A 26,105-nucleotide genomic window follows, 5' to 3' on the forward strand; every position below is an offset into this window, starting at 1 on the left:
AAAAAGCCGATGCCATTGTCAACTGTTTTTATGCAGAGTATGTTACAAGTGCAGAACAAAAATCAATATTAAAATAAATTTTGCGAGAAAACGGTGTCGAAGCCACTAGAATCATCATGTATTCACTATAAACATCAGATATGTTCTATTTAGCCTCCTCTCAACACCAATAAACTGATATGTAACTCTTCATCAATGAGACTGGATAAAAAATATGTAAAGAAGTGTGCTACACTCAGTAAGATGACTTGATACACTTAGTGCTATTTTGAGAATTATATTATAGTGCCTGAAGCACAAACCTGACTTGGCCAAAGTCCAATTTAACACTTGAAAAAAATACTAAGCATTTTTGCATAACTACTATTTATGATCAAAAACTAAAACTGAGAATACCATGACGTAATTAAATCAAGCCACTGTGAAAATGCCAGTTTAGTATTGATAATTCTGTCGACACTGTTGTCTCTATCTAAGAGGTTACTAGAGATACACGTGTGCACGGTTATAAAAAGGAGTTTGCACGCTCAACCACCAACACTCAATGGTCCCCGATAATCTCAGATTTAAAACATTTTTCCGTATTGTTCCCCTTTGGTTAACCCGTCGTATAAGTATCTATAGAATGGACCAGCAGTATCAGTAGACAGAAAAAGAGCAAAAAATGAAAAGTTAGAAAATACATTTAAATCTGTTGAAAACATATAAAAATGAAGTTATCGAAGCAACAGTAACGGATTCAAATCAATAAAAAAAACATTTATGTCCTAGCAGGAAGCGATTGAGAATTGTCATTGTCAAGAATACGCCATATGACTACAGTGCAAATATACCGAGACAAAATTTTTTGCAAGAAAACAGTGCGTAAGCCGGTACTCTTTTAAACTGCAGCTCCAAGCATTCATTTATATGAATTTTGAACTGTCATTCATGAGATTAGGTAAAAAAAAAGGCAAAAAGAACAGAAAATGAAAGATTTTTATATTTTTATACGTTTATTATTTTCTTTAACAGTTCATATCGAAGCCATGAAAATCAAAAGCTATCAACTGAGATAATTAAATAGGTTTGTTTTTGCAGCTAAAGTGCTTTTCATTTTGTGGAAAATGTCCTGCGTGTACCAAAAGAACGGCAAATAAAGACTAAAGTCCAAAGTTCAAAAAACATTGAGCAAAAAAAAGTGCAAAAAGATGTTAAGAAAGCCGTTGAACAGACAATCTATTCAATAAAATTTTTAGATATTTGCATTTAAGCTTTCCTTCAACACCAATGATGTGTTATAAGATCTCTAAATAATGTGCTAATGCGACAAGACACGAAATGTCTACCTCAAATATAATCAAATTTCCAGAAGTCAACAAAATTGCTTTTAAAACACGACTACTTTATCTTAGCCAAAAAACTTATAACTGCTATTGTGATTAAATTTTATTTCAATGGAAAATAGAGGCCGGTCATGGCTGCGACCAAGCTACCAATTAAGTGATATTTATCAGATAAAAGTCGAAAACCTCAGAAGGTCATTTTCAGTTTTGGAAAACAGGCAAAATTTCGTTTTCAGAACACTCTCACTGCATAAAAAATGTTTTACTAAGAGTTTCCAACAATTCATAGAATTCGACAGCAATTTTTGTTGGTATTTACGACAACTTTATACAAAGTGGGCTAAAGATGCATTTTTAGTGGCATTTTTGATGAAAAATGGGATGAATTTAAAAAATGATGAATTAAAAAACTAAGTCAAGGTTTTAGCCAGAAAAATGACTCAGTTCAGCGATACTTCTACAATTTTGAAACTAAAACCAACTGTTTTTCAAGATTTTAACATTATGTTAGCAAAATTGAAGAAGATTTTTAGCAAAAATATGGAAAAAATGAAAAAATGTCAATCATTCAAGGAAACGTGACAAATGTTCACAAAAATTTAAACCTCGATAACTCCGTGTAAAAAACGAAATAAAAAAATCTTCTCAATTTAAATTTTGGGCGGACTGATTCTCCAATGGTATCACTCACAACCCTCTACAATGAATATATCGATCGGCCAAAATGGACTGAACAAAAAATTCTCTCTTGAGTATATATTTCCTACCTCCACTAAAGTGGCTCGGAACAATAAGCGCCCATAATGTATACTGAATTTCGGTCATTTTGTTTGGATCTTATGGTTTAATATCAATTTCCGTGGGCAGTCACGCTTTGCACGTTATCAGTTAAGTGGAGTATCATTATTTTGTGGATTCCCTTGATTTTTTGTCTATCAATGATAGAGGGTTGCACTTAAGTATTTTCTAAAACCTCCAGTAGTTTTTAAAAAAATTCTATCGACAATTTTGGGCTTTGGTTCAAGTCCTCTCTGTCCATTCATTTAGAAAACAAACTTTTGACCACCCGTCGCCAAAGAATTGAAATTGCATCTAAAGTTAACATTTCAGCAAATCAACTAAAAAGCTCTTTTTAGAAAGGTAGATAAAAGTTCGTTGAAGGATCGAAAAGCGGGAATCGAAATGAACCTTACTAGAAGAATCTCAGAGGTAAGCTCAATCCCAGCAATGATTTTGTATAATGGAAAACAAGTCAAAGGACTTCGAAAAATATATGAAACTTTCAACGATCAAACCGCATTCTTTTTCACTCGCGACGAATTGGTACAGGGAATACCAAAATTCGAATAAATTAATTTGCTTGGATGACATCACGTTTTTCCAAAAGAGGAAGTCTAGGAGGAAATCTCCAAAATCAAATCAGGTTCAAATTTCATTGACGAGATGTCACCTGGTTTCCTCAAAACAGCTGCACCATTCCTGATAAACCAAATTTGGTTCATTTCATTTGTTCGATTAACAAATGCCAGCTTCCAGATATATGGATGAAAAATCATGTAGGACCTCATTTTAAGTGTGGTAGTAAACTTGATATCAAAAAAAAAAACAGACTTATTGCGATGCTTACGCTTTTGTCATTAGCGTTTGAAAGATTGGTGTATAAACATTTTAAACAATTGATTCTAAATGAATTCTGCCACGAACAGCTTGATATCTGCATTGCTTGATCAACCATAACTCAACTGCTTGTTTATTGCGACAAACTCTATTCTGAGCTAGAGGTAAAAAAAAACAATATCTGGTTATCTTGATATAGCAGAAGCGTTCGACAAGATTAACTTCAGAGTTGTCATCGACAAACTATCTCAAATTGGTTTTGATGTAAAGTTCCTCTTTTGCGTCGATTTATGTGATCCTAACCAGTGGAGCACAACAATTGTCACTTTTTGCAGTCTTTATATTTGTGTAAACAACTTAAGTGAAGTTTTCTTGAATGAAGGTTTTTTATTTGTGGACGACACAAAATTATTAGACTCAGAAACCCGTCAACCAGACTTTCGAACTGATATTGATAGTCCTACAATGTGGAGTGGAATAACTATTTGAATTTTAATTGCTTTAAGTTCAAGTTTATGAAATTTTCTCGACAAAATTGCGCTGACCAAGAAGTGTCTTTTCAAGCAATGGAACATCAGATTGAATGGGTCACGTCTTAAATTTCACCCAAAATCTTCTTGGGACTTTCACATTGACATTATTGTAAAGAAAGGTCTCGATAACCTGGCTCGTATTCCACGAGTTTTGCCTGCTGAAACAAAAGTTTATGTTAAGTTTGTTCTGGTTAAATGTTATGTACTTTCAGTTCTCTACTATAGATCAAATATTTGGTTCCCCAGTAAAGTTGGACTACAGCGTTTGTAGAAAGTTCAAAGATGTGCTAAATGAATCTGTGGAAAATTGAGTCTCTCCGATTCTGAAAATGTCTGATAAACAAAGATCTTTCACCGATTGGGCACAAGCTGGTCCTCTCAGATCTCCTTTTGAACAAAATTTTTGTCGGACAGACAATTCTGAATCCAATTGATTTCTGGGAGATCCAATCACACGACTGTAGTACACGATACAACGGCAAAGTCTTTATTTAAGCTAACGAGATGAGACAGAAGCGGTGTGAACAAAACACGTAATGTTCGCGTAGAGCAATTTCTTTCACCTAAAATCCTTCCTGGTATAAGCCTTTGATGAATCCAAAACATTCAAAGGGAAATTCCAAAAGCAATAACTAAATTCAGATTTTACTGCTATCTTTCAGGATGGGATCCGTTAAAAAACCCCAATCAAAATTGAAAATCCTCTAAGTGGGGCAAAACCCAGGTGGTGGAATTCCTTGGTTTTAATTCAATTTTTTTTAAGCAAATGGGCAAAAATTGAAAATTTTTAAAGGAACAACAAGTTTAAATAATTAAGTTTTAGTTGAATATTCTAAAAAAATTGTTTCCTCGGCCTTTGGATTGGAACATGTTGGGTTTGAAAATGTTGCACGATTGCACAAGACCATGAAAATCCTATTTGAATTTTTTGCTGCTGAAGAATAATTATACCAAATTGTACTCCTTTTATTGAAGCCCCGCCTTATGCAACAAATTTAGGGCATGTCCAGCTGGGGGGTATTCATTGAACGTTTTTACCTACCCATTTTTTTTTAAATAGGGGTTCGGTGGGTTTTTTAATGCAGAAACAGCTTTTACACGCATTTAATTCGATGAATATAATCATTTGATGTTAGCGGTTGTACCAGTGCATTAAAACGGGATGTGATGTTGCAACCTGCTGGTAGCTTCACTAATTGAAAAGTTGAAATGCCTGTGAACAAATTACTAAGCAGTTCTGAATAGCTTCTATTCTAAGAACACATTTCTGAATAATTACGTTCAAGCATAAATTTTGTGTAAAAACGACACGCATCTACAAATTTGAGGGCAATTAATAGGGATCCAAAATTCCATATTCGGCAAGACCGCTTAATCAGGGAGAGGGTTCAAAATTTACAAATTTCTCTGCGCTTCGGACATTTTTCCCAGTGCTATCTCGACCCTAATATGCTAAAAAACAACAGCACTCAAGAAACAGAGGCTACTTCTTTCTTCCGATTTAAAACGAGACTTGGAAGCGCAGCCGTTTGTTTCAAAATTATGAGAACTTTTCTCTAATAAATGGAAAAGAAAGTGAACGAATTTCATCTAAGTTAAATCACAGAACAAACAGGTATTGTGTAGGTAGTAGCTACAGACAGTATTATATAGTTCACTTCAGCTTTTCAGCCTTTTTTTATTAATTTATACAACTACACTTCAAAAATATATCACATACTTTATAGCATTATCAATTCAAATTGTAGACATTTTATCATCATAATCGATTATATCGAACAAAAAGATCAGAACAGTTTTAAGTAAAGGCGTCACCAAAGATGTAACGCGAAAATAACAGAAACTTTGAACTTAGGAGCTGCACGACTTCCCCTCGAACCCCCCCCCCCCCGCTTTTGTAACCCTCAATTTGATCTCCGTTGTAAAATCAATGCCATATCACAATGTTTAAGTAGCTCACGTAATTATATTGAACGCTTTTTAATTCAAAACTTACAAAAATTTTTCAATGTAATCTAACTTGTTAATTTCAATTCAAAAAAATTCAGTTTGTGCTGTTTCCAGAAATGTTTGAATTATATTGTCGTTTTCAATTTACCCAGGTTGCCAGTCTGAGTTGGAAACCGTTATAAGATCTATTTGTTTAAGTTAAGTTCTCCACGGCTCCGGTGGGCAACGGTGGGTATAAGATTCACTTTTGTCTTCTGCGCACTTAAAGAACAATTTTTCAAGAAATACTTCAAAAATTATTTAGATGCTGAGCTCAATTTGGATGCTGAAGTTTGTTGCAGGTTTGTTTAACGTTTGTCAAACCTGCTCACCTCTTTATAACACAATCCACAACTTTTTTTAGTAATTTATTAGTTTAATTTTTATAAACGAATATCAGAAAATCAGTCGTATTATCCATAACTCCTGTCAATAACAATGGTGGAAAAGAAGGGACTAATAGGAGTGCATACAACAGACCCAAACGATGCGCTTTAGAAACCCCCCAAAAAGTTTGAATAAAGCCAGTTTTAAATTTATAGTTTTCTATCTCCAAAGCAGTAGCAGGGCGATAGAAAGCAGTACTTGCACACAAACTCCAAGTTGGGAAGTTCCAGCCACAGTTCTGACACGCTGGCGTCGTTTGGGTGCATAGAAAACGGTAGCCGGTGATGTGAGGGCAGATTATTCCTCCCCGGTCCTCCCAGACCATCGGGCCCCGTGAACTCCACACTTCTGTCATCCGATTCGGAGCCCGAGGAGTTACCCGATTGATAAGACGACGAGGAGGAGCTTTCTCCGCTTGAATTAGCTGCGGAGCTGCTGGTTGACTTGTAACCGTAATTAGGACTGGCATCGACCCTGTTTTGGAAGGAATCGGAGCAGTTGTTCATGAACCCGTGGTGTGACAAACTCCCAGCTGCCCCATTAGCCGCTGTCGAAAAGTGGTGCCCTAATGTATTCATTACTGCACGTTGTACGATGAAGTGGTTACTGAAGTAACTGTTTCTGCTGTTGATATGCGCGATGTGTGGTAGATTTCCGAACTGTTCAAAGCTCAGGTCAGGCAGAGACCCATTAGCGGTCATTGACCTCTGCGCGCCCGTCGTGACCTCCTCAGAAGGGGCAGTAAGTACACTCCAACACTGGTCATGAACATTTTCACTACTGGAACTGTTAGACGAAGTGTCACTTTGTAACATTCGTGTCTCCATAATGACGGACGCTTGGGTGGAAGAAATCTGGTCTTGCAAACTGCTTCCACCCGACCCGTGGCTTGTGGGCGATCCAGAACCACTTCCATGTGGTGACTGTGAGTTTGAGGCTGGGTTAGAGCCCGGGTTTGATTGCGAATGGTTCAGTACAGGTGATGCATTACCATAAGAATAAGTGGGGGAGCTTCCACTTGACCTCGAGGCAGCATCGGCAGCTACCTTACAGAAGTCGGTGGCATTCGGTCCCAAAAGTGGCTGGGCCTCCATCTTGACATTTGCGAACATGGATTGTTGATCACCATTGCAGTTGCCATACAAATCTAAACCGAAACTCAATAACCCGAAACAGAGGTCTTTACAACAGAAGAAATCTGCAAACGTTTAAGAGTTTATCTTAAATGGAAAATTGAAAACACTTAGATTCTGTCAAAAGCTTTTTTCACCCTCAAATAAAAAGATGTGACTCAACACGACACGCTTTACTCATTACCTCAAAAGATTCGTTAAGGATGATTTAGTCAGTGCTATGAGGCGGCTAGCCTTTTAATTTTGCCTTCAATGAAAGCGAGCTTAACTTATGCTAAATTGTATTTATCTAGAGGTCAAATAAGATATAACTCCAAATTTTTGGCAGAGTCAATTTCAACCGATATATTTACTCAATTTATATTTAAAATTCAATCACTGGATTATTAACAAAAATTTAAAATTTAATCTTTCTACATTATGAACAGCACCAATTTTCCCATGATTGTTCCGACCTACTTTAGTGGGGGGGGGGGGGGGGGGGGGGGGAGGAACTATATACTCAAATGGGTTTTTTCCAAATTGATTCTCCTACCTTGAGAAGTGGGGTTGTGGTTGCCTTCGAATGTTGTGAAATTGACCGGTTGTTGAGGGTGGGGTGGCTGCAGTGCCATATGATTGTGATTCACCGTAGTCCCCGCTGAGCTACCAGAGTTAGGGGGACCTGCAGTGGGGGTGGTGGGGGTGGTCATTAGCATCTTCTGTTGTCTCACTGAGTCCATTTGCAACTGTTGTTGTTGCAGTAATGCTTGCTCGGGCACTGAAAAATTAGTTGCAGCAGAACGTTTCATTAAAGTTGCGCTTTTTACAGCCTCGCAAATAATAATAAAAATTATGGAATATCAGCAACTTGAGAATTCAAGTTTTACCAGGTATTTGTTGCTATTTTTGGTCATAGGCATTTTTCCTACTCTCAACTTTGAGTTTTCGTTGATTTTTGTCGATATATTATAAATTTAACAGGGCAAAATATCTGTTACTAATCAAAATGTCATTACAGCAATGGTATTTTTAAAATATGCCACAAGGCTTTTCTGTGCACTTATTGAATATTCACCAAAAATGCACCAACCAGACGAAAAGCAGCCCCAATTAATTTGAACACTTTTGAACAAAAGAATAATATCGTTTATTGAGTTATGAAATTTAAAATAATTGTAAGCTAAGTTAAAATCTCCAACTGTTATAAAATGAAATACAATAAATTTCATCGACAGTGTAATGATAGTCGAAATGCATCCATATAAACAATCAAACAGGTCATTTAGGAATTTATTACAAATATTGCACGACTATCTGAAAAACATGCCGCTTAAAAAAAACGAAGGCCTTACTTTTTGCATTGATTTGTATTTCTGATAAAAATAACACTTGAACATAAATTGACTAGCGTCGGAAAAATTGCCCTCAAACAACTGGCGAGGCAAACAAAAATGGGACATAAGCTAAGGAACCGTTTATGGTGCAAAACTTTCTGACTGGGGGGGGGGGGGGTTCGAACCCTGGACCTCTTGGACAAGAGTTGGTGTCATCAACCTCTACGCTACATACAGCTCCCAAAAATGTCTTTACTTTAGCAACAGACTTAGTTTCTGAATCCGCAAAACTTATATCGAAAAATTCAAAAGTTAAGCGTGAAGAGTTCAGGAAAGTGAAATCGAAAGAATGCTCTAAAAGAAAACGGTCAAGCAAAAATTTTGCATAAACTAGGCACACACGTTTTCACTAATTGCTTCAAATTACCTGCTAGAGAAATTAAAAACATTGAAACTGATTGAATAAGCTGACGAAATTAAAAAAAAAACTGACAATAAAATTTTCGATCCTTTGTTTCTATGTCTGCTAATGATATAAGTCTGGTGCAGGATACTTTTTTGCTGGTAATAAGTTACCGCTGATCTTGAAAATTGATACAGTGAAAACTGAACCTCTTATAAACGCTATATGTCACCAAATAATTTCATTGAAGAGAATGATTTCCAACTCGCAAAAATTCAATAAGGATTGTGTTATTATTTTGAGAAAATTGGATTTGCCGCTGGAAGTTGGGCGATCAGTGTGCCTTCATTTGGCCTGAACAAGTTAAAATCCCGCAAAGTACAGAAACTTCAGACCTCGAGCACTGAGTTTCCATGAACTTCTTTTGATCAACCTTATTGCTTATTTGCATGAAATTACATGAACGAATGAACAAAAAGCAGAATTGAAGTGGTTGTGACGACATATGGTCGTGACAAAAATCTTGACGACAAAATAAAAAAACATAGGACAAGTCCTGACGTACAATTCAAAGAATTTTCATTGACTAAACAAAAAACTAGACCTAGAACGGACTATGAATGGATTGGAAAAACTATTTAGAGAAAAATCCAATCCAAAAAAAACGAAAACAGTAAAAATCATAGTCAAATTGCCGCATGTGAACAAAAAACGACTAGCGAGAAAGCGAATTTTTGTTCAAACACCGTTTTCTCATTCTACTTTAAATTTGGAGCGAAAAAATTTACGCCGCAAAACCACGCGCTTTTTCGCTCCACTTCCTGTTTCGTCGTGACCAAAAACACCACTCCAATTTGACTTCAAAAATCATGAAAATGTGTGAACAGATCTTAAAAAAAACAGCGCCCCAAAACAATTCAAATTCTTTGAATTGTAAAAAACCAAGAGAAGGCCAATAATAGCCCCAGCTATCGCTGTGCTGCTTTTAAAAAGGATTTTAAAAAATTGAAGGAACTTTCTAGGCTAGCACGCAACCTCCCTATACCCTCGAATCCGAAAAGTCGCTAAAAATTGAGTTTTTGTTGGCTCCTTAAAAAAACTTCTTGCCACAGGCTACTTAATTGACCAATATGCAACCTAAAAAAATTTCAGCTGACCTACAATGACAAGCAAAATCAAAGGTGACAAAAAGGATGGACAAATTGAGTATCAAATTTTAAAAAATGTATGGTCTAACAGTTCTGCATGTTCATACTTCCAAAATAATTACTCTATAACTAATTTCTATCAGCAAGCCAAAATTTTTTTGTGGCCTTTGATCAAAAAAATAGTTGAAGCTAGTCAAAAAATTTGAACATTTTGAAATGACAGATAAAATTTGCAAAAATTGCTTTATTCTGAGCAAACGATAACTTCTTTCTTAATGTATTTTATTTCAGTCCGTATGTTTAGTTCAAGGAATATGAGTTGCTTCTAAAACATTTCCTGCGTTCCAGTTATTTTCTGTTTTTGGCTTTCAGCACCGACGTTACGCATTACTTGCGCAAATGAAACTGAAATCGAACATTTTAATACTGTGGCTGACCGAGGAATTTAACCTAGTTGCCCGAGGGACGTAGTGCTCTGAGTGCTGGGAACAAAACATGACATAGATTTTTGTTCCACCTTGCTAGAAGAAGCGAAAAGTAACAAAAAGGAAGCGTTTATTACTTGAGAGGGGATCGAAAATGAGTTTTTGCTAGGGCTAGAGAACAAATAGGTACTAGATTGGCAGGGACAAATAGGCAGGGAACTAGATTGAGTAGGACAAGACGCTTAGACTATTGAGGGCAAATAAGTAGGGCAAAAAACAAAGACAAGAGCGCATCAAAGTGCCTAACTATTTCGTACCTTTGATTCTAATTCAATTGCTCAAATTTAACAAATAGTTGATACTCTTCAGTAAAAAGTGCACATTTAAAAAACATAGCCGACTAACATCGGGCGAATGGCTCTCAAACGACCGGTTGGCTTCGTCAGTAGCTAGCCACGGTTTCATGAGGCTAGATTTAGATTAATTGAAGGGGCGTAAGGTGAGCGCAGCGGGGTGCACTGCAGCGGGGTGCAAAAGTGGATTGGGGGGCTGATGTGGGGGCTGTGGGTGGGTTGGTGGGTGTGGGCGTGAAATCAATTTCTAAGAACCGCCCTTCATACCATAAGTATAAGGCTCCAAAACAGTTTCTATTAATCGCATACTTGAAGACTAGAGGGCTGAATGGCTCTAAGAGAAATTAATGCAAACTGGGCGCTACCTCTTTATCCTGTTTCTGAAAACGATATCAAATGGGTCAGACCAAAAATTGGCCAAGAAAAAAATTGCATAAAAGAGACAAACAAGATTAATATATTAGCTACAAATTGCTTTCGAGAGCAAATAAAATGATTTCTTAAAGTATCTGTTCAGTCATGTATGATAAAAACATTTCTACTATAACTCATTGTTAACTAGGATCAGAGATGACATTATGCCACATAAAAGCAGCTGAAGTACGGCATCAACAAAGAGAGCAAGAGAGTGAGAGAGAGAAAATAGACGTGAACTAGAAAGGGAAGGAAAGAAACCCTAACCGAGAGAGAGAGAGAGATAGGAAGGAAAAATTTCCATGATGGGATTCGACTCCGCAATTTCTAGTTTTCTAGCTTTGTTAAACAAATCATAAAACTGGATCAGAAAAAATTTAAAAAAGTTTTCAATTCGCCGTAAAAAAATTCAAAACATTGTTTTGTCTTGAAAGTTCTGTCAAATAACCCATCTTCGAGACTTAAAAAGTTTTGTTGACCAGTAATGGTCGTTAAACTCATACAGACAAAAAAATTGAAAACTTTAGAAATAAATGCAAATTCTAAAATCTTGCATAAATTCAACATATAATGATCTTATGAACCATTTCCTTGTCTCAGAGACTATCCAGTATCCCTGTTTCAAGCCTGAAATATTTTTGCTTCCTCATAACGATCCAGCATACACCTGAAAATAATTTAATTTGAAAATTAAATTTTATCCAAAAAGTAATAAGACTGGAGTCCTAAAAAATATCCAATTAACTCTAGAAACTACGCAGCAGCTTAATATCTAACCTTGGAGGACGTCCCATGGCCCCTAGTTCCGAAAAAAAACTCAAAGAAAAAGTTTACAAATAATTTAAAAAATTGCTTAAATTCGTGATATTAAAATGAAAAACATTCCATTACGTCTATGAACTATGGAGTAACATATTATCAAACCCTAGAGGAAGTTTTGTGGCTCTAGAGACTAGAGAAACCGAGAAAAGACAAAAAAATCAAAAACTTTGAAAAAAAGTTAAAAAACTTGTGATATTTAAAAGTTGAAACTTAATCCAAGACCAACAAAAATTTTCCAGTGAATTGTTATCGAACCCTAAAGGAGGTTTTCTGACCCTTGAATCTCAAAACACCTACGTAATGACTACAAATGTCAAAACAATGAAAAAATTGGCGAAAATTGTCAAAAGTGCTAAAATTCGTGATGTTAAAATCTTGCCAAACATTCCATTACATCTCAAAAAAATACAGTAACCTACTTACAAACGACTGGGTCTGGAAGGACCTGAATAAGAAAAAATAAAAAATTTTGAAAAAAATCGCACGTTTTTTCAAAAAAAATTTGACAAAAAAATTCGTGCATGTCTAAAATTCGTGATGTTAAAATGTTGAAACCATTCCATTACATCTAGAAACTATGCAGTAACCTACTATTAAAACCAAGAGGAGGTTCCTTGACACCTAGGGCTGATAAGATCAAAAATTGTCTATAATTTTCAAAAGCTTGAAAAAATGCAAAATAGTATAAATTTGCGGTTCTTTGCCAGTAGCTAGAAACGTGGGGAGGGGGTGGGGCAACATTGGGATGGGTCAACAGCGGGGTGGGGTGGGGGTAACAGCGCGAGGGGCATGGCGACAATAATGAGAGGGTCAACAGTGGAGGTGTCTTCAACCTCAAGAACCGCCCTTCACACAATAAGTATAAGTCTCCAAAACAGTTTGAGCTGAAACAGAGCTGAAAAGCTCTAAGAGCACTTAATGCCCGCTGGGCGCTACCTGTTCATCCCGTTTTTGAGGACAAAGTCAAAAGATGAAAAATCGGTTAAGCGAAAAATCGCGTAAAAAAGACCGACAGGACTAATATAATTACTATAAAATTCGTTTGAGAGCAATTAAAAAATATTGTGATAAACTACTATTGTAATAAACCCAGGCTCAGATAATTTATCCGGGACGAAAATATACTTGAGACGCTATAATAGGTTTAAAAATTGCTTGCATATTATATCATGATACAAAAATAGTTTGAAGGTAGGGCGGAATATGTTGAGTGGCTTTTATATATTACTCGATTTTCATGTTTGGACCTTTGCCCACTTGTAAAAATTATAGAAAATTATTTTTTGAATATTTATAAAAATCTATGAAAAAATATGATAGAAATCCACATTTCATTATTTCACTTAAAATTTCAACGAATGAAAGTTGAATCAAAAGTTTCTGTGGAGCGATCTTTCTGGTCAAACGCCGCCGCAAAATAAATATGTATACGAAATTTGGAGAACTTCCTGATTACAGAATTGACTGCAAAAAAATTTTTGGTTTTAAAGACAGCCTGTTTCAAAAAATCTGTTTTCAACACTTCGCCCTTTCAGAACTTACCATCGCAGAATTTACCATTTTACCATCTTAGAATAGATTATCTCCTGGTGTAGACTAAAGCATTTTATTATCCAATGTCTGAATATTATTGGACCTCAGTCTCATACTGGCAGAGATTTGATTTTACTTTAAAAGCATATAGATACCTAGAGAAGCTGAGGGACAACCCCCCCCCCCCCCCCCCCCCAACAAAAACTTACTTTGATACAAATCATCAGTTAAAAATTCTAAAAATTGAAATTAAAACTTTGCACATAAGCTTGTTGCTTAGAATTTGAAGTGTGTGCGCGCGCGCGTTTGTGTGTGTGTGTGTGGGGGGGGGGGGGGGGGGGGAGGTAGTTTGCGATTATTCAAATTATTCAATATTCTCAAGACTCCACCTCAACAGACTTGACAGCTAAAACGCAACTTACCAAGTATGTCCGACTGATAACCAAACAAACAGCCGCGAATCATTAAGTTAACCAAAGTGGCGCGAACTACAAAATCAAAGGGGAAAAAGTTTTCAGGCTAGTGCTGAACGAACAGACAAAAAAGGGAGCCTAAACTGAGATTGGGGCGTGGAATTCGGGGCTAATAATAGCAGCGTGAAAAAACTTGTTTATAGTAAAACCAGACCAATAAATTGATGTTTATTAACTGAATATAAATGAGTGAACGAACGAGTGAACAAATATATCTTAACTAAAGCATGAACTAGTTCACTACAATGACAACAAACGTCAGTATCTCGGTGACCTTGAACCGAATTTTGATGCATTCATTGGTGATGAACTTAATTACATGCATCAAATTCACTCTTAGTCTATACACGTAAATGTCACCATCATAAAATTATGCACAATGAAATTTTTTTTGCAACATTATTTAGTTTTTAATCATCTATAATTTACAAACAATAAATAATACCAAATATGGCTTCTAATTATTCATTGATTCGTTTTTTTTAGTACAGCTATTGACGTTTTTTGTCGTGTTCAGCAATTTATTACTTCGTTAATTGGCTCTGATTCTTAACTTTTCGAATTCGAATTCACTAATGGTGCGACAAGTTAACCCTTCAATTACGTATCCGCTCAATGTGATCAATTTCAACCCAAATTTTACCCGGATTTGGAATTGATGCGCCCGCGGCCGCCTTTTGCAACCATTTGACTCATTAATTTTGCATTTTAGGTTAATATAAAATATCGTTATTTATCTTTCAATTTTGGCTGCCAAAAGAACATCAACGGTCCAATTCTTGATATATTTCTGACTATCTCGTTAACTAACCGACTTTACCATCGCTATTTACCAGACCTACAATTTTGACTTGACGTCTTAATTACCGTTTGTTCTATTGGTTTATCGGTTTTTGGTCTGGTTAGATAAAAACGATTACAGAGATGTCTTTGAAGCTACTTTGCAGGCGTTCTGACAAGCTATAACCATTAATGGCATTCTTCTTTGTTGAGGCGGTTACATTAAAAATTGGTCAACTACCCGTCAAAAGATTTAATTTAGTTCTAATTTTGAAACTGAAAATTATATAAGTTGTAAAAAGACAGATTATGATTAAAAAAATTTTCTTGAAACTGGTAGAATGGGATCCAGAACTAGCCACTGAACAATCAATGTGATTTTGACTTCTGACTTCTCCTAACTTGATTTAAAATTTGGTAATGTAAAAGCTTTTGTCAAAAGATGTCGCTGATGCTTTGTTTTTATTTTTAGAAAAAGGAAAATTGAACTTCGTTACTTATGGATAAGTACGAACTAGATGGTTGGTTTTCCGATATTTTGCCCCACCAAAAGCACTTCTAGAACTCCACCAGAAGAAATGAATTTTTTTACGAAAAAAACTCAAAACTTGCAGTTTTTTGCATCTTTTTGGCACCAGAAAAGATGGCCGCCATTTTTGAGCAAGGTGAGCAATAGTTTCTGCAGTTAAGAAAAATTGTAAAGGTATCTTAGTTTGCGAAAAGAAAGAAAATGAAAATTCTCGGCAAAAACTTTCAACAGAAAAATTATTATTTTACGTCAGAAACAGAATTAAGCAAATTCCAATGAATTTCCACTTATTTTCATATATCTGTTTTGAAAAAAACTGAGAAAACATCGCTTGTTTTTCAATTTACTGGAATAAAAACAATTGCGAATAAGACCAAATTTTTCAATGTTATTTCCCGCAAACTTATAAAGTTTCTCAAAACCCAATGGCTGGGGACTAAATTTTTTCTAAGGTTTTAAAATACAGTTTGAGAGCACAGAACTTTTCAGTGACCATATTGATTTAACTACTGATAAAAACTGAAGCTTTTGAATTTTTGACATGATTTTTGGAAATCATGAATTTCTGATCAAAACTTGCCAATGTAACTTCATAGAAACGGAAAACTTTTTTCTGAAAGTTTTTCAAAAAAGATTGCAGGAGAACTGTTTTTCTTTTCTATCAATTTACCTTAGCAAGTTTTGATCAGAAGTTTGTGATGTTCAAAAATCATGCCAACCATTGGATTTCAAAATTTCAAAAGCTTTAGTTTTTATAATTAGCTAAATCAATATGTTCACTTATAAATTTTGTACTCTCAAACTGTATTTTAAAACCTTAGAAAAAAATTAGTCCCCAGCCATTAGGTTTTTTTGAAACTTTATACATTTTTGGGAGATAACATTGAAAATTTTGGACGAATTTTTTTCGCAATTTTGCTTCCATTCCAACAAATTGAACAAACGCTTAATTCTCAATTTTTTCAATACAGATATTTAAAAAATTAAGTGGAAATTCATTGGAATTTGTTTAATTCTGTGATAGAGTGTGCTGAATTTTCAGAAATAATTTAACATCATTTCGAAGTAAAGCTAAGGAATCGAACATAATTAGATGTGTTCAATTTTTCCTCAGAAAATGTTTTCAAAACATCATTGCCTTAAAAAACAAATTCGGCCCCTCGTCATTAGGTACTGAAATGATTGAAAAAAAACTTGTGATTTGGTGGATAATTCCAACAGGCGGGTAAAGTTAGGCGAATTTTACAATAGGAATTGTTTTTTATCGACTACTTTATGACTTAACCATGCCACGAATATAAACTCATCTTCAAAATTTGGGTTTTGCTATATTTCATATTTCCGCCCTCAAAATGATTAGAACTACCACTAAAACAGCTGTTCTTTATTCACAGCAATTCGTTTTTCAAACAAAAAATCAACGACACAAATCAACTAACGCAAAAAAAACTAGAATGATTTCGCATGGCAAGACTACTGACTTTTTTTTAAGATATGCAGAGCTTAAACTCAATGTGAACCACCAAAAATTAAAGCCAACTTTGCACTGCAACTTGTCAAAATAATAAAGCGAGAACCTGACTGCAAATATACGCCAAGACAAAACTTTTTTGTGGCAGAGGCAATGTTCTTGAAAAAACTACATTTTTTTGAAGAAAAAAAAGCTATTTCTTTGTCCAGTTAACACCGTTCCTCATAATACTGGCCAGTCAGCAACCTGTAATTGAACAGTATTTTATTTTTTGACGTTTTTTGGTGAAGAAGAACAGCCATCCTGGGGACAACTTTCCGAAAATAATCAGTTTTCGCTTATATCTTTTATCAGACTACAATGACCCAACTTGCTCCAACAGTGTGTTTCTGAAATACATTTCAATGTTTCAATGAGAAAAATTTCCCGCCTTGACGTTGCAGTCTGAGAAAGCTGATAAAATGGTTAAAAACCAATTTGATGACGGTGAAATGGCAAAGTGGGCTCCGTAGCGTGACTTTCACCACCATTGTTTTGTTTCCTTTCCATTATTCCCACTATTTTGTTGCGAAAACTCAACCAAACAAGAAAATTTCATGAACCTCGATCTTCTAGGAAGGCGGCAATTAGTTGGAACTGATTGCTTGCAAAACACGGAGCTATCGTCTTGGGGGTGGGGTAAATTTGAAGCAATCGTCAATTTTCTGAGCTCTTCTAGACGATTAGTCACTATTGTCTTCATAATGCCTTCCTCTGGAGAAAATAGAATTTGATTCCCCAATTTGTAGGATTTTGAGGCAATTGCAAAAAATCGCCCTGCAAATTTCAGATTTTAACCTATTCAGCACGCAGCCTCGCTCAGCAATATTAATAAAAAGTAGATAAGTTTTCTGTCGATATCTTGAATGATCCATACTAGGAACTGTGTTTTACTCCCTGATTTATGACCTTAGCAGCATGACCTTAGAAGCAGAATCTAGATGCAACCAGTGCTCAATACATTGAAAGTTCACAATCAGTTTACACAAAACTTACTAAGTGAGTCAGACACAAAGAAAAAGGATCAAAATTACATCCAGCTGGGCAGTCAGTAAACACATTGTGAAAATTTTTTCGGAAAAATTGACTAGCCCAAGTTGAGTAAAAATTTGTATACTGAAACTTAAATGATTCCGAGAGCAGTTAATCTCTGTGTAAGTCTATTCTAGCCTTTGCAAGCTCTAAGTAAGCACTCCACCAAAGCTGCTGAGAAAAAACATAAACCGACAAATGTCGGAAAAATTGCTCTTCAAGAACAGGCGAGGCAATTTAATTCAGGGTCTGTAGCCTAAATCAAATTTTCTTTATGCTATTTTATATATTAGCAACAAGCTTTACTTCGGAGTGAGAGCAATAGAGATCATTCAAAAATGATGAACAAAAGTTTTAAAAAAAATCACTTGAGAAGTCAAAGAATGTTTTAGAAGAAAAGCGCAAACTGTCAAAAAAAATTTGCATAAAAAAGACACACACTTTTACAATAATTGCTATGAACTTCGTTCAAGTGAAATTAAACAATTTCATGGCACTATAATCAAGTTTAAATTTTAGACTTTTATCCGTCAACTTTCCGCCTGTCCTACACCAACTACCGCAACTGACGCCATTCCAGTCGTTCGAGAGCCTGAACCGTTGGCCTGAACGAAATTTAGAAGAAAACTAGAAGCGCATAATTAATGATGTAATAGGAAATCCAGCAGTCGAAAAAATATTTCAGACCAATGCCCAAAAATAGAGAACCTATAATCGGGCACTACAAAAAAGTGAAGAAATTAGTCAAACAGAATGCAAGACCTTTGCCAAAAGCCTAAATATTAATCCGGTTAAAAACAAAAGATCTTTTTTCCATCTGCAATGAACAGGGAGCAAGAAATTATCAAACATAAAAGTGAACACGTGATCCAGAGTTTCAACAAAATTTGCTCGATAACTGTAGAAAATCTTGATAAAATTTAACTACAGGAAAAAATTGAGACATTTATGAACAAAAATTTTATTAAGTACTACCCTTGACTTTTTGTTTTGTAAAAAGTTTTAGATTTGTACTGGGAGGATTTTTCTAGCATCAGTGTTCAGTCGATGTGATTTTTGTCTAGTTGCATCAAAGTTTCACAAAAATTGGCATTTTCAATGAAGAACACGAAGATTATACCCCAATTTCATCATTAGGAGTATTAAATTTGCTTTTCGACACAAAAGTTAGAAAGTACACTATACTACGTAACACAGTTAGTTATACAGACAATTTATCTCCTTCGTAGTATGTATTGAAAGGTGCTTAACCTGGCCTCTATGATAGGATCACCTACATCACATAAAATATCATTAAACTGATTACAAAAAACTAATAATTTCTGTGCAAGTGATAATGTCATCAAAACAAGTGTGAAAATAGCCTATTGTAACTGCTGAGCAGCAGAAGGTTCGAAAGATTACGCCAAGAGAATTAAAACATAACCGATTAACGTCGGACGAATTGCTCTCAAACAAACGGTGAGTGTTTGGCTTCGCCAGTAGCTAGCCACGGTTTAGTGAAGCTAGCTTTAGCTTGATTCGACTATGCAACTTTGTTTTCTAGCCTTGTTATTAGATAAAACAAACAGAAAAAAAACTGATATTTCAAAAATTTGCAAAATATTGCAAAATTTGAAAAGTTTCAGATTTTGCAGTGAAAAAAAGTTCGCGAATTTTGAAAACAATCGAAACTTTTAATAAAATCTTGCTAATTTTCAAGATATCAAAATCCTCAAAACCATTTCATTGCATCAAGAGACTATCCGGTATCCCTTTTTCAAGCTCTAAATAGTATCGCAGGCTTATTAAGATCCATACATTTGCAACATGATAATTTTACAAAAAAATTGAAAAATTTTAAATTTTATCAAAAAATTGCTAAAGCTGAAGTCATTAAAAATATTGACAACCATTCCATTATCTCTGAAAACTATGCAAAAGCTTATTATCAAACCTTGGAGGAGGTCCCTAGGTGCTGAAAAAAAGAAATCAAAAGCAAATTGCAAATATTTTAGAACAGTTTGAATTCGTCTAGAAACTATTCAGTAAACTATTATCAAATCCTAAAGGAGGATATGTGGCTCTTGAGGCCGGAGAACTAACAGAGTTAAAAAACTATTCCATGAAAAAAAGTTTCAGTAATTTTTTTATCAAACACTTAAGGTTTTCTGGCCCCTGCGTCTGGAAAGACGTGAATTATGAATAAATTTCAGAAAAAAAATTAAGAAAATTGCACGTTTTGTAAAAAAAATGCTAAAATTCGTAATGTTAAAACGTTGAAACCATTCCACTGCCACTAGAAACTATGCAGTAACCTACTATCAAACCCTAGAGAAGGTTCCTTGACACCTAGGTCTGATAAAAATCAAAAAATGACAAATATTTTCGAAAAGCTTGAAAAAATTGTGAAAATAAGTATAAATTTGCGTGTTTTTAGCGAGAGGTTGTTTATCAGTAGCGAGCCACGGTGGGGGGGGGGGGGTTGCACCGGGGCTGATGAGGTGGAGCAAGAGTGGGGTGGGGGCAACAGCTCGGTGGGGTGGGGTGGGGGCAATAGTGAGGGGGGGGGGAACAGTGGGGGTTGTCTTCAACCTCTACGAATCGCCCGTCACACCATAAGTATAAGTCTCCAAAACAATTCGAGCTAAAACAGAGCTAAAAGGCTCTAAGGGCACCTAAATCACGCTGAGCGCTACCTGTTTATCCCGTTGCTGAGGACGAAAAGTCAAATGGGTCAGATGAAAAATCGATCAAGCGAAAAATTGTATAAAAAAAGACCGACAGGACTAAAATAATTGCTACAAACTTTGTTTGAGAGCAATTAAAAATAGCATGCTGAATTTATATTTTTAGAAAGATGCGTCAACCTGCATTTTGAAAACAGAAGAGACAAAAATCTAGAGAGCAGTCTTTAAATACCTCAAAATCTCAAAATATACTGACTATTGTTGCTTCCATTTTTCACGGTTTTTACTATTTGAAGTTTTAGTGTGCACATCAACAACAAGGAAGAGGAGTAAGCATGCGTTATTGCTCAGGAGAAATTAACACTAAGGGTAATTTCTTTAAGAGAAGTTTGGCAATGAGAAAGACTTATGAGTTCGCAAAAATAGACAATCCATAAACAAATAATTAGATAAATAAATAATAATTAAGCATAGGTGTATGGTAGTTTTGAAACTTCTATTCAGCTGGGGAAAATTTGGAAAACAAAAACCAAAAATCATGGCGGAAATTTTTAATTAGCATTCATCATTTTTCAAGACGTATCTCTGAAATAGAAGCGGCTCTTTTCATTTGAGAAACGCGAGAAAAAGGTATGAGGTACTTCTGACTTGTTTGCGCCTACAGAAAACAATTTATTATTGTCATCATTAGTTCTGACGAGGTCATGTAAAAGAAAATGAAAATGCTATTTTACCATTACTTGGCCATTTTCAGAAAAGGCAAATTTCATAAATTTTGCGTTTCGTGGAAACGAGTGACATACTTCATCAGCATTTTAAATTTTGTGTAACCGTTTTCCGCGATGGAGTATAGTTACTCAAAACGTGGAAATAAGTTATTTATATCTTATAAAAAGGCTTACAATTTGTAATTAATAATCACGGATAAACGTAACTCAAGTCCACGATTTTTCAGAGAAATAGTGGCAAAAAAGTGTAAATCTACAAAAAAATCCGTCATTAGCCCACGTAATGGCCAATCCCGGGCAAACTGATCTTAAACGGAAGCGAACTATATACTCTACAAGCTCATGTAAATAGATATAAAATGATGGAATCAAATTTTTGTCAGTTTAGCGAACGTGTAATCACAAAAAAATTGAATCACAGCAAAAAAATTACGCTGAGAGATTGAGCTTCTTTCGTCAGTAAAAAAAGCTTGAACAATTTTTTTCCCCTTTCCCGCAATCAATGTCTCTTTAGGTTTTTTGTACTCAATCTTGGTGTGAATTAGTGTCTGGTTGATTAGAACGTGATATAAAATATTACGCAGTCTTTGTAAGAATTCCATAAACAAAATAAATAAATTGTTGTTAAGCAATGCTAATTGTCAATAATCTTAATCTTAATATATTTAATCTTAACCTTGCAACTTGGTCTTTTATGAAGGAGATAATAACTAACAGTTTTGTTTAGGTGTATATTTACTAATTAACTCGTCGAAGTTACTCCTGTCGTGCCGGTTCCCATTCGGATGTCCCACTGGAACTGCTGAAGGTGCTGTCTGAAATTTCCCCCCGTAAGTTGGGCTCCCGCCCCCTCCTGTATTTGGACCCCTCCGCATCGCCGGACTGCTCATTATACTCTTCTTGCCCCTGTGCATTTTGTGATCGCCCTGGAAACCGGGGCTCTGAGGTGAGGCGAGGAGTGGCTTGGCTCGGGCATTGCGACCGTAGACTACTCGTTCCTTAGACATGCCAACTTCGCAGCACTTCTTGAAGCGACATGCTCGGCATTTAGATTTGACCTGGAACAGAATCGAAATATACGATCGATGTGCTTTAAAAACGCTTAAATTGACATTGAATTCAGTAACAGGATCAGAAACTTTTTATCAAATTTATATCTGTAGTGCGACACCCACTATACCGTTTTTATCCGTCAGGTTCCTTCAGCGACCAATACTATTAAAACATCAGCAAATCAATAAAACTGGAACACATGCCGGCAGATCAAATCGGTTTTTAATAGGACGATTATAAATCTATGAAACACATCGTTACAAAAAATATAAAGAAAATACTCTTAGAAAAAGTCTATTGTTTTTTCTTGTAATATAACTTTGTTTTGAAAAAATGCATTTTTAAGTTCGCTGGATTTGCCTAAGATAACTGTCAAAGACAAAAATTACCGCAAAACCATTTGAAAATATATTATTCGTCTGTTTTTTTCGTTGGTCACGTTGCAACTTATTGATTATCGATTGATGTTCATTAACGTATACATTTGTCTCACAATTTTCTACTAGCTATGTTTTATTTAAAAATTATTTAAAAATCAACTTATTTCTGGAAAAACGTCTTGAGAACCCATGTGACAAAATCTTGAAAAAATAGCAGAAAGAAAATTTCGTTTTGCTGTCAAATCGTTAAAGAAAGTCGCCAAAACTGAATCCACTAAAAATTCACACAGTGTTTCCTAATTTAATATTACAGAAGCAGCGTGATTTAAAATACCTACACCCGTTTAACCATTTTCGTTCAGGAATACGAAAAGGAGACGCCAATATAAAATCGGTTTCAAATTTTCGGTGAAAACATTCATTTTGATGATTAACAAAATTTTTGATAGAAAAAGTGTGCAAGTAACTAAGGCTCGAAATGCCAGGTTTCTGTTGAAAAGGTCATTTTTTGAGAATCAAGATCATTTTAAAAATATTTTAAAACATTTTTTTGAAATCAAAAGAATATTTAAACTGCAGAAGAGATCAGAATCACTTAGGGAATTAATTTTAAAAAGACCAACAAGCGTTCAGTCTATGCGTGAAATGAACTTACTTTTGAACTACCTTGAACGCCCAGATATAACTAAACATAGCCGGCAGATTGCTGGAAAATAGCCGCGATAGAACCTTGTGGCCTACCATGAATTGAAACAATTAAAGAAATAAGATTGGCAAATCGACCACCAGCCATTTAGTAGACCACTAGACTTTTTGAGTTAGATTCGGGCTCTCATTTTTATTAGACATATTTGCTCTACAACAAAACATCCCTAAAGGAGCTTTTTCAACATTAATATTGGATTTTAAAACTCAAGACTCTATTACTCAGGAATATTACTCAGGAACTAGGGCATATAAGTTTGGCACTACTTAGATGCACATTATTGACCTCTAATTAGTAAATGTTCATAAAACTTAAAGTTCCATAAGTGAGTTCAGAAGTCATTTTTTTAGTGAGGTAAGACACGCAATTGAGCAAAAGAGCAGAAATGACGTCACGAACACAAATTTTAACTGCAAAGCAGTAGAAGTCACTGAAGTCATTGAAAAAGTCAATTCCAAGAAGTCAGGGTAAGACGAAACATAAATCTGTTAGACGATAAAAAAAATTAGGAGCGCAATAATAGCCGCCTGGAATTGCTGACGCGGCTATTAGAAATACAAAATTTAAAGCTTTGTTTTGAAGACCTGGTATTTTCAACTGCTAATAATGATGTCAGGTATTGACTTAAATAATCTACTTAAAAATGTCTTAAGATCAGGCATCATTGGAAATCTTGTGTACAATAATTTAGCCATCATTATTGAGTAAACAACAAGTCTAAGTCACCACGCAAGTCTTAGTCACCAAGAGACAGTACCGTGTATTACAAAGTAAGATGCACTCTTAGATTCCGCTTTGTCAGACAAAAACAGCACAAAAATAGATACGTCTTTTTGCGCTGAGGAAACGTTCCTTTTATTGAACCTTTCTTTGTTATTCTGCTTTCCTCTTCATAGTGAAACACGATAGGAAATAAGACTAAATAAAACGATTGGAAATAAAACTGAGATTTAAATATCATTAATACACTCACGTGCACATTTTAAAATGCCAAAAGTCTGCAGTGCCAGAAGTTAAAATGCCAGAAATTGCTACTTAGCCAGAAGTTGATTTTCGTTGACTTTCGTTATTTTAAAACAAGCGCGTTTCGTGTTTTAAGCATGGTTAAGTGACTCTGCAGAAGTCACTTCGAAATTCTGTCTTAATATCTGGAACCGCTTCGCAGTTCTCGATAAACGCCAGAAGTGCTCAGTGACTTCAAGCAGAGTCAGTTAACCATTACATCCAAAATATAAAGCAAAATATAGACAACAGTTAAACACCAATCCAGAGGAGAAATTCATATATTGAGAAAACTGTCAGGCATAAGAAAATTCATTAAACCATTTCTAATTTTTCTAGTGTAAGAAGCCATTTAAATTGTGACAGAAAAAAATCACTTTTTGAGAAAATTAGAAACTTATGAAAACAAACCAAAGACAGCCAAGCAATAGCGAAGCAGAAAAAAAAATTACTTCCTGGTTATATCCACTTTCAATTCAACATGTTAGTACCCAGCTGATAAATATTACGTTTATAGCATCATCATAAAACAATTTTTTAACAAAACGCATAGCAATCAGGTTTAAATATTAAAATTTTAGCCAAAAATCAAGAACTTCAAAACCAACAGAAATAAACTAACATAGTACAATTAATATGATTGTTCAGCACACATCTAATCCGCCTTGTAACAATAGATTATTTCAATGGCACATGAATGTGTCCAAAACCTCGAAAACCTTCTCAGGTGAGTTGATAAATGCACAGTAGTTTTCATTCGCTTTTAATTCAAAAGCCAAAAATCTTAGACATTAGTTTAATCATTTTTTGTTTCGTTTTGTTTCAGACAAGAAACTGAAATTAAAAGGTTTTAAAGAGCAGGAAGTAAAAGCAACAAGTTAAAAACACAAAACTAACCAGAGTTTGATTAAGCTACTAACAAAAACATTTTTCCAATGCACTCACGGACAATCTTCAAACACGCTTTTCTGTTTCACTGCAATGAGAAAAAATGCAAAAGTATTAAACTGGTGCAGTCGATAACTCCAAAACATCAGAGGGCAACCAAGCAATAATTTGCATCAGTAGATAGATTGATCATCATAAAGCAAATATTCTCTACTAAAAATTTTCTGTAAGAGCATGTGATGGTACTTTCATTATCAGCGAGTATTATCAACAGTAGCATGTAATCGAGTTTCGAAAATATCTTAGCCCATATTATTACTTTTATAAAGATCAAATCAGCAAATTAACTAACTGACCGTTAATAGGACATTTTAATGTTTTAACTAGAACTCTCTGAAAGCTTTTTGTGATCTTGTATAAATTTCCACTGCTAAATCAATTTCTAACTTTTTTGCTCCAAAAATTATGTTAACTCCTTAAATTTAAACTGCCTAACATAATTTTTGGAGCACAAAATTTAGAAAAAAAATTGATTTTGTAGTGAAAACTTTATACAAGATCATAAAAGGTTTTCAGAGTTCTGAAAACGATTAGTTCTAGTTAAAACATTAAAATGTCCTATTAACAGTCAGTTAGTTAATTTGCTGATTTGATCTTTATAAAAGTAATAATATGGGCTAATATATTTTCGAAACTCGATTACATGCTACACTGTTGATAATACTCGTTGATAATGGAAGTACTATCACATGCTCTTACAGAAAATTTTTAGTAGAGAATACTGGCTTTATGATGATCAAACTATCTACTGATGCATTTTATTGCTTCGTTGCCCTCTTTTGACTGATTTCTTAAGAGCAGTAAGTACAAAATTGTATGTTCTTTATTGTTCAAAGTAATCGGAACGGCAAAACGTGGTCATAAAATAACTACATGTAAAAACTTACAAATAATGAC

The 26,105-nt window shown here is 35.0% G+C and overlaps 2 protein-coding genes across 2 annotated transcripts in view; one reads left to right on the plus strand and one right to left on the minus strand.

Moving 5' to 3' along the window:
- Positions 1–26,105, plus strand: part of LOC142344913 (26S proteasome non-ATPase regulatory subunit 1-like) — a 628,982-nt gene that overhangs the window by 54,919 nt on the left and 547,958 nt on the right. The gene's annotated exons all lie outside the window — the stretch shown is intronic.
- LOC142344906 (uncharacterized) overlaps positions 5,699–26,105 on the minus strand; it is a 51,826-nt gene continuing 31,419 nt past the window's right edge. Inside the window, exons 3-5 of the mRNA XM_075396962.1 lie at positions 21,859–22,177; positions 7,520–7,744; positions 5,699–6,998 (exon numbers count right to left, since the gene is read on the minus strand). Of these exons, the coding sequence (XP_075253077.1) occupies positions 6,001–6,998; positions 7,520–7,744; positions 21,859–22,177 (1,542 nt within the window). The 3' untranslated portion in view covers positions 5,699–6,000. The remainder of the gene's footprint in view (positions 6,999–7,519; positions 7,745–21,858; positions 22,178–26,105) is intronic.

The sequence above is a fragment of the Convolutriloba macropyga genome, chromosome 8, assembly GCF_964194025.1.
Source record: "Convolutriloba macropyga chromosome 8, txConMacr16.3, whole genome shotgun sequence".
Taxonomy (NCBI): domain Eukaryota; kingdom Metazoa; phylum Xenacoelomorpha; order Acoela; family Convolutidae; genus Convolutriloba; species Convolutriloba macropyga.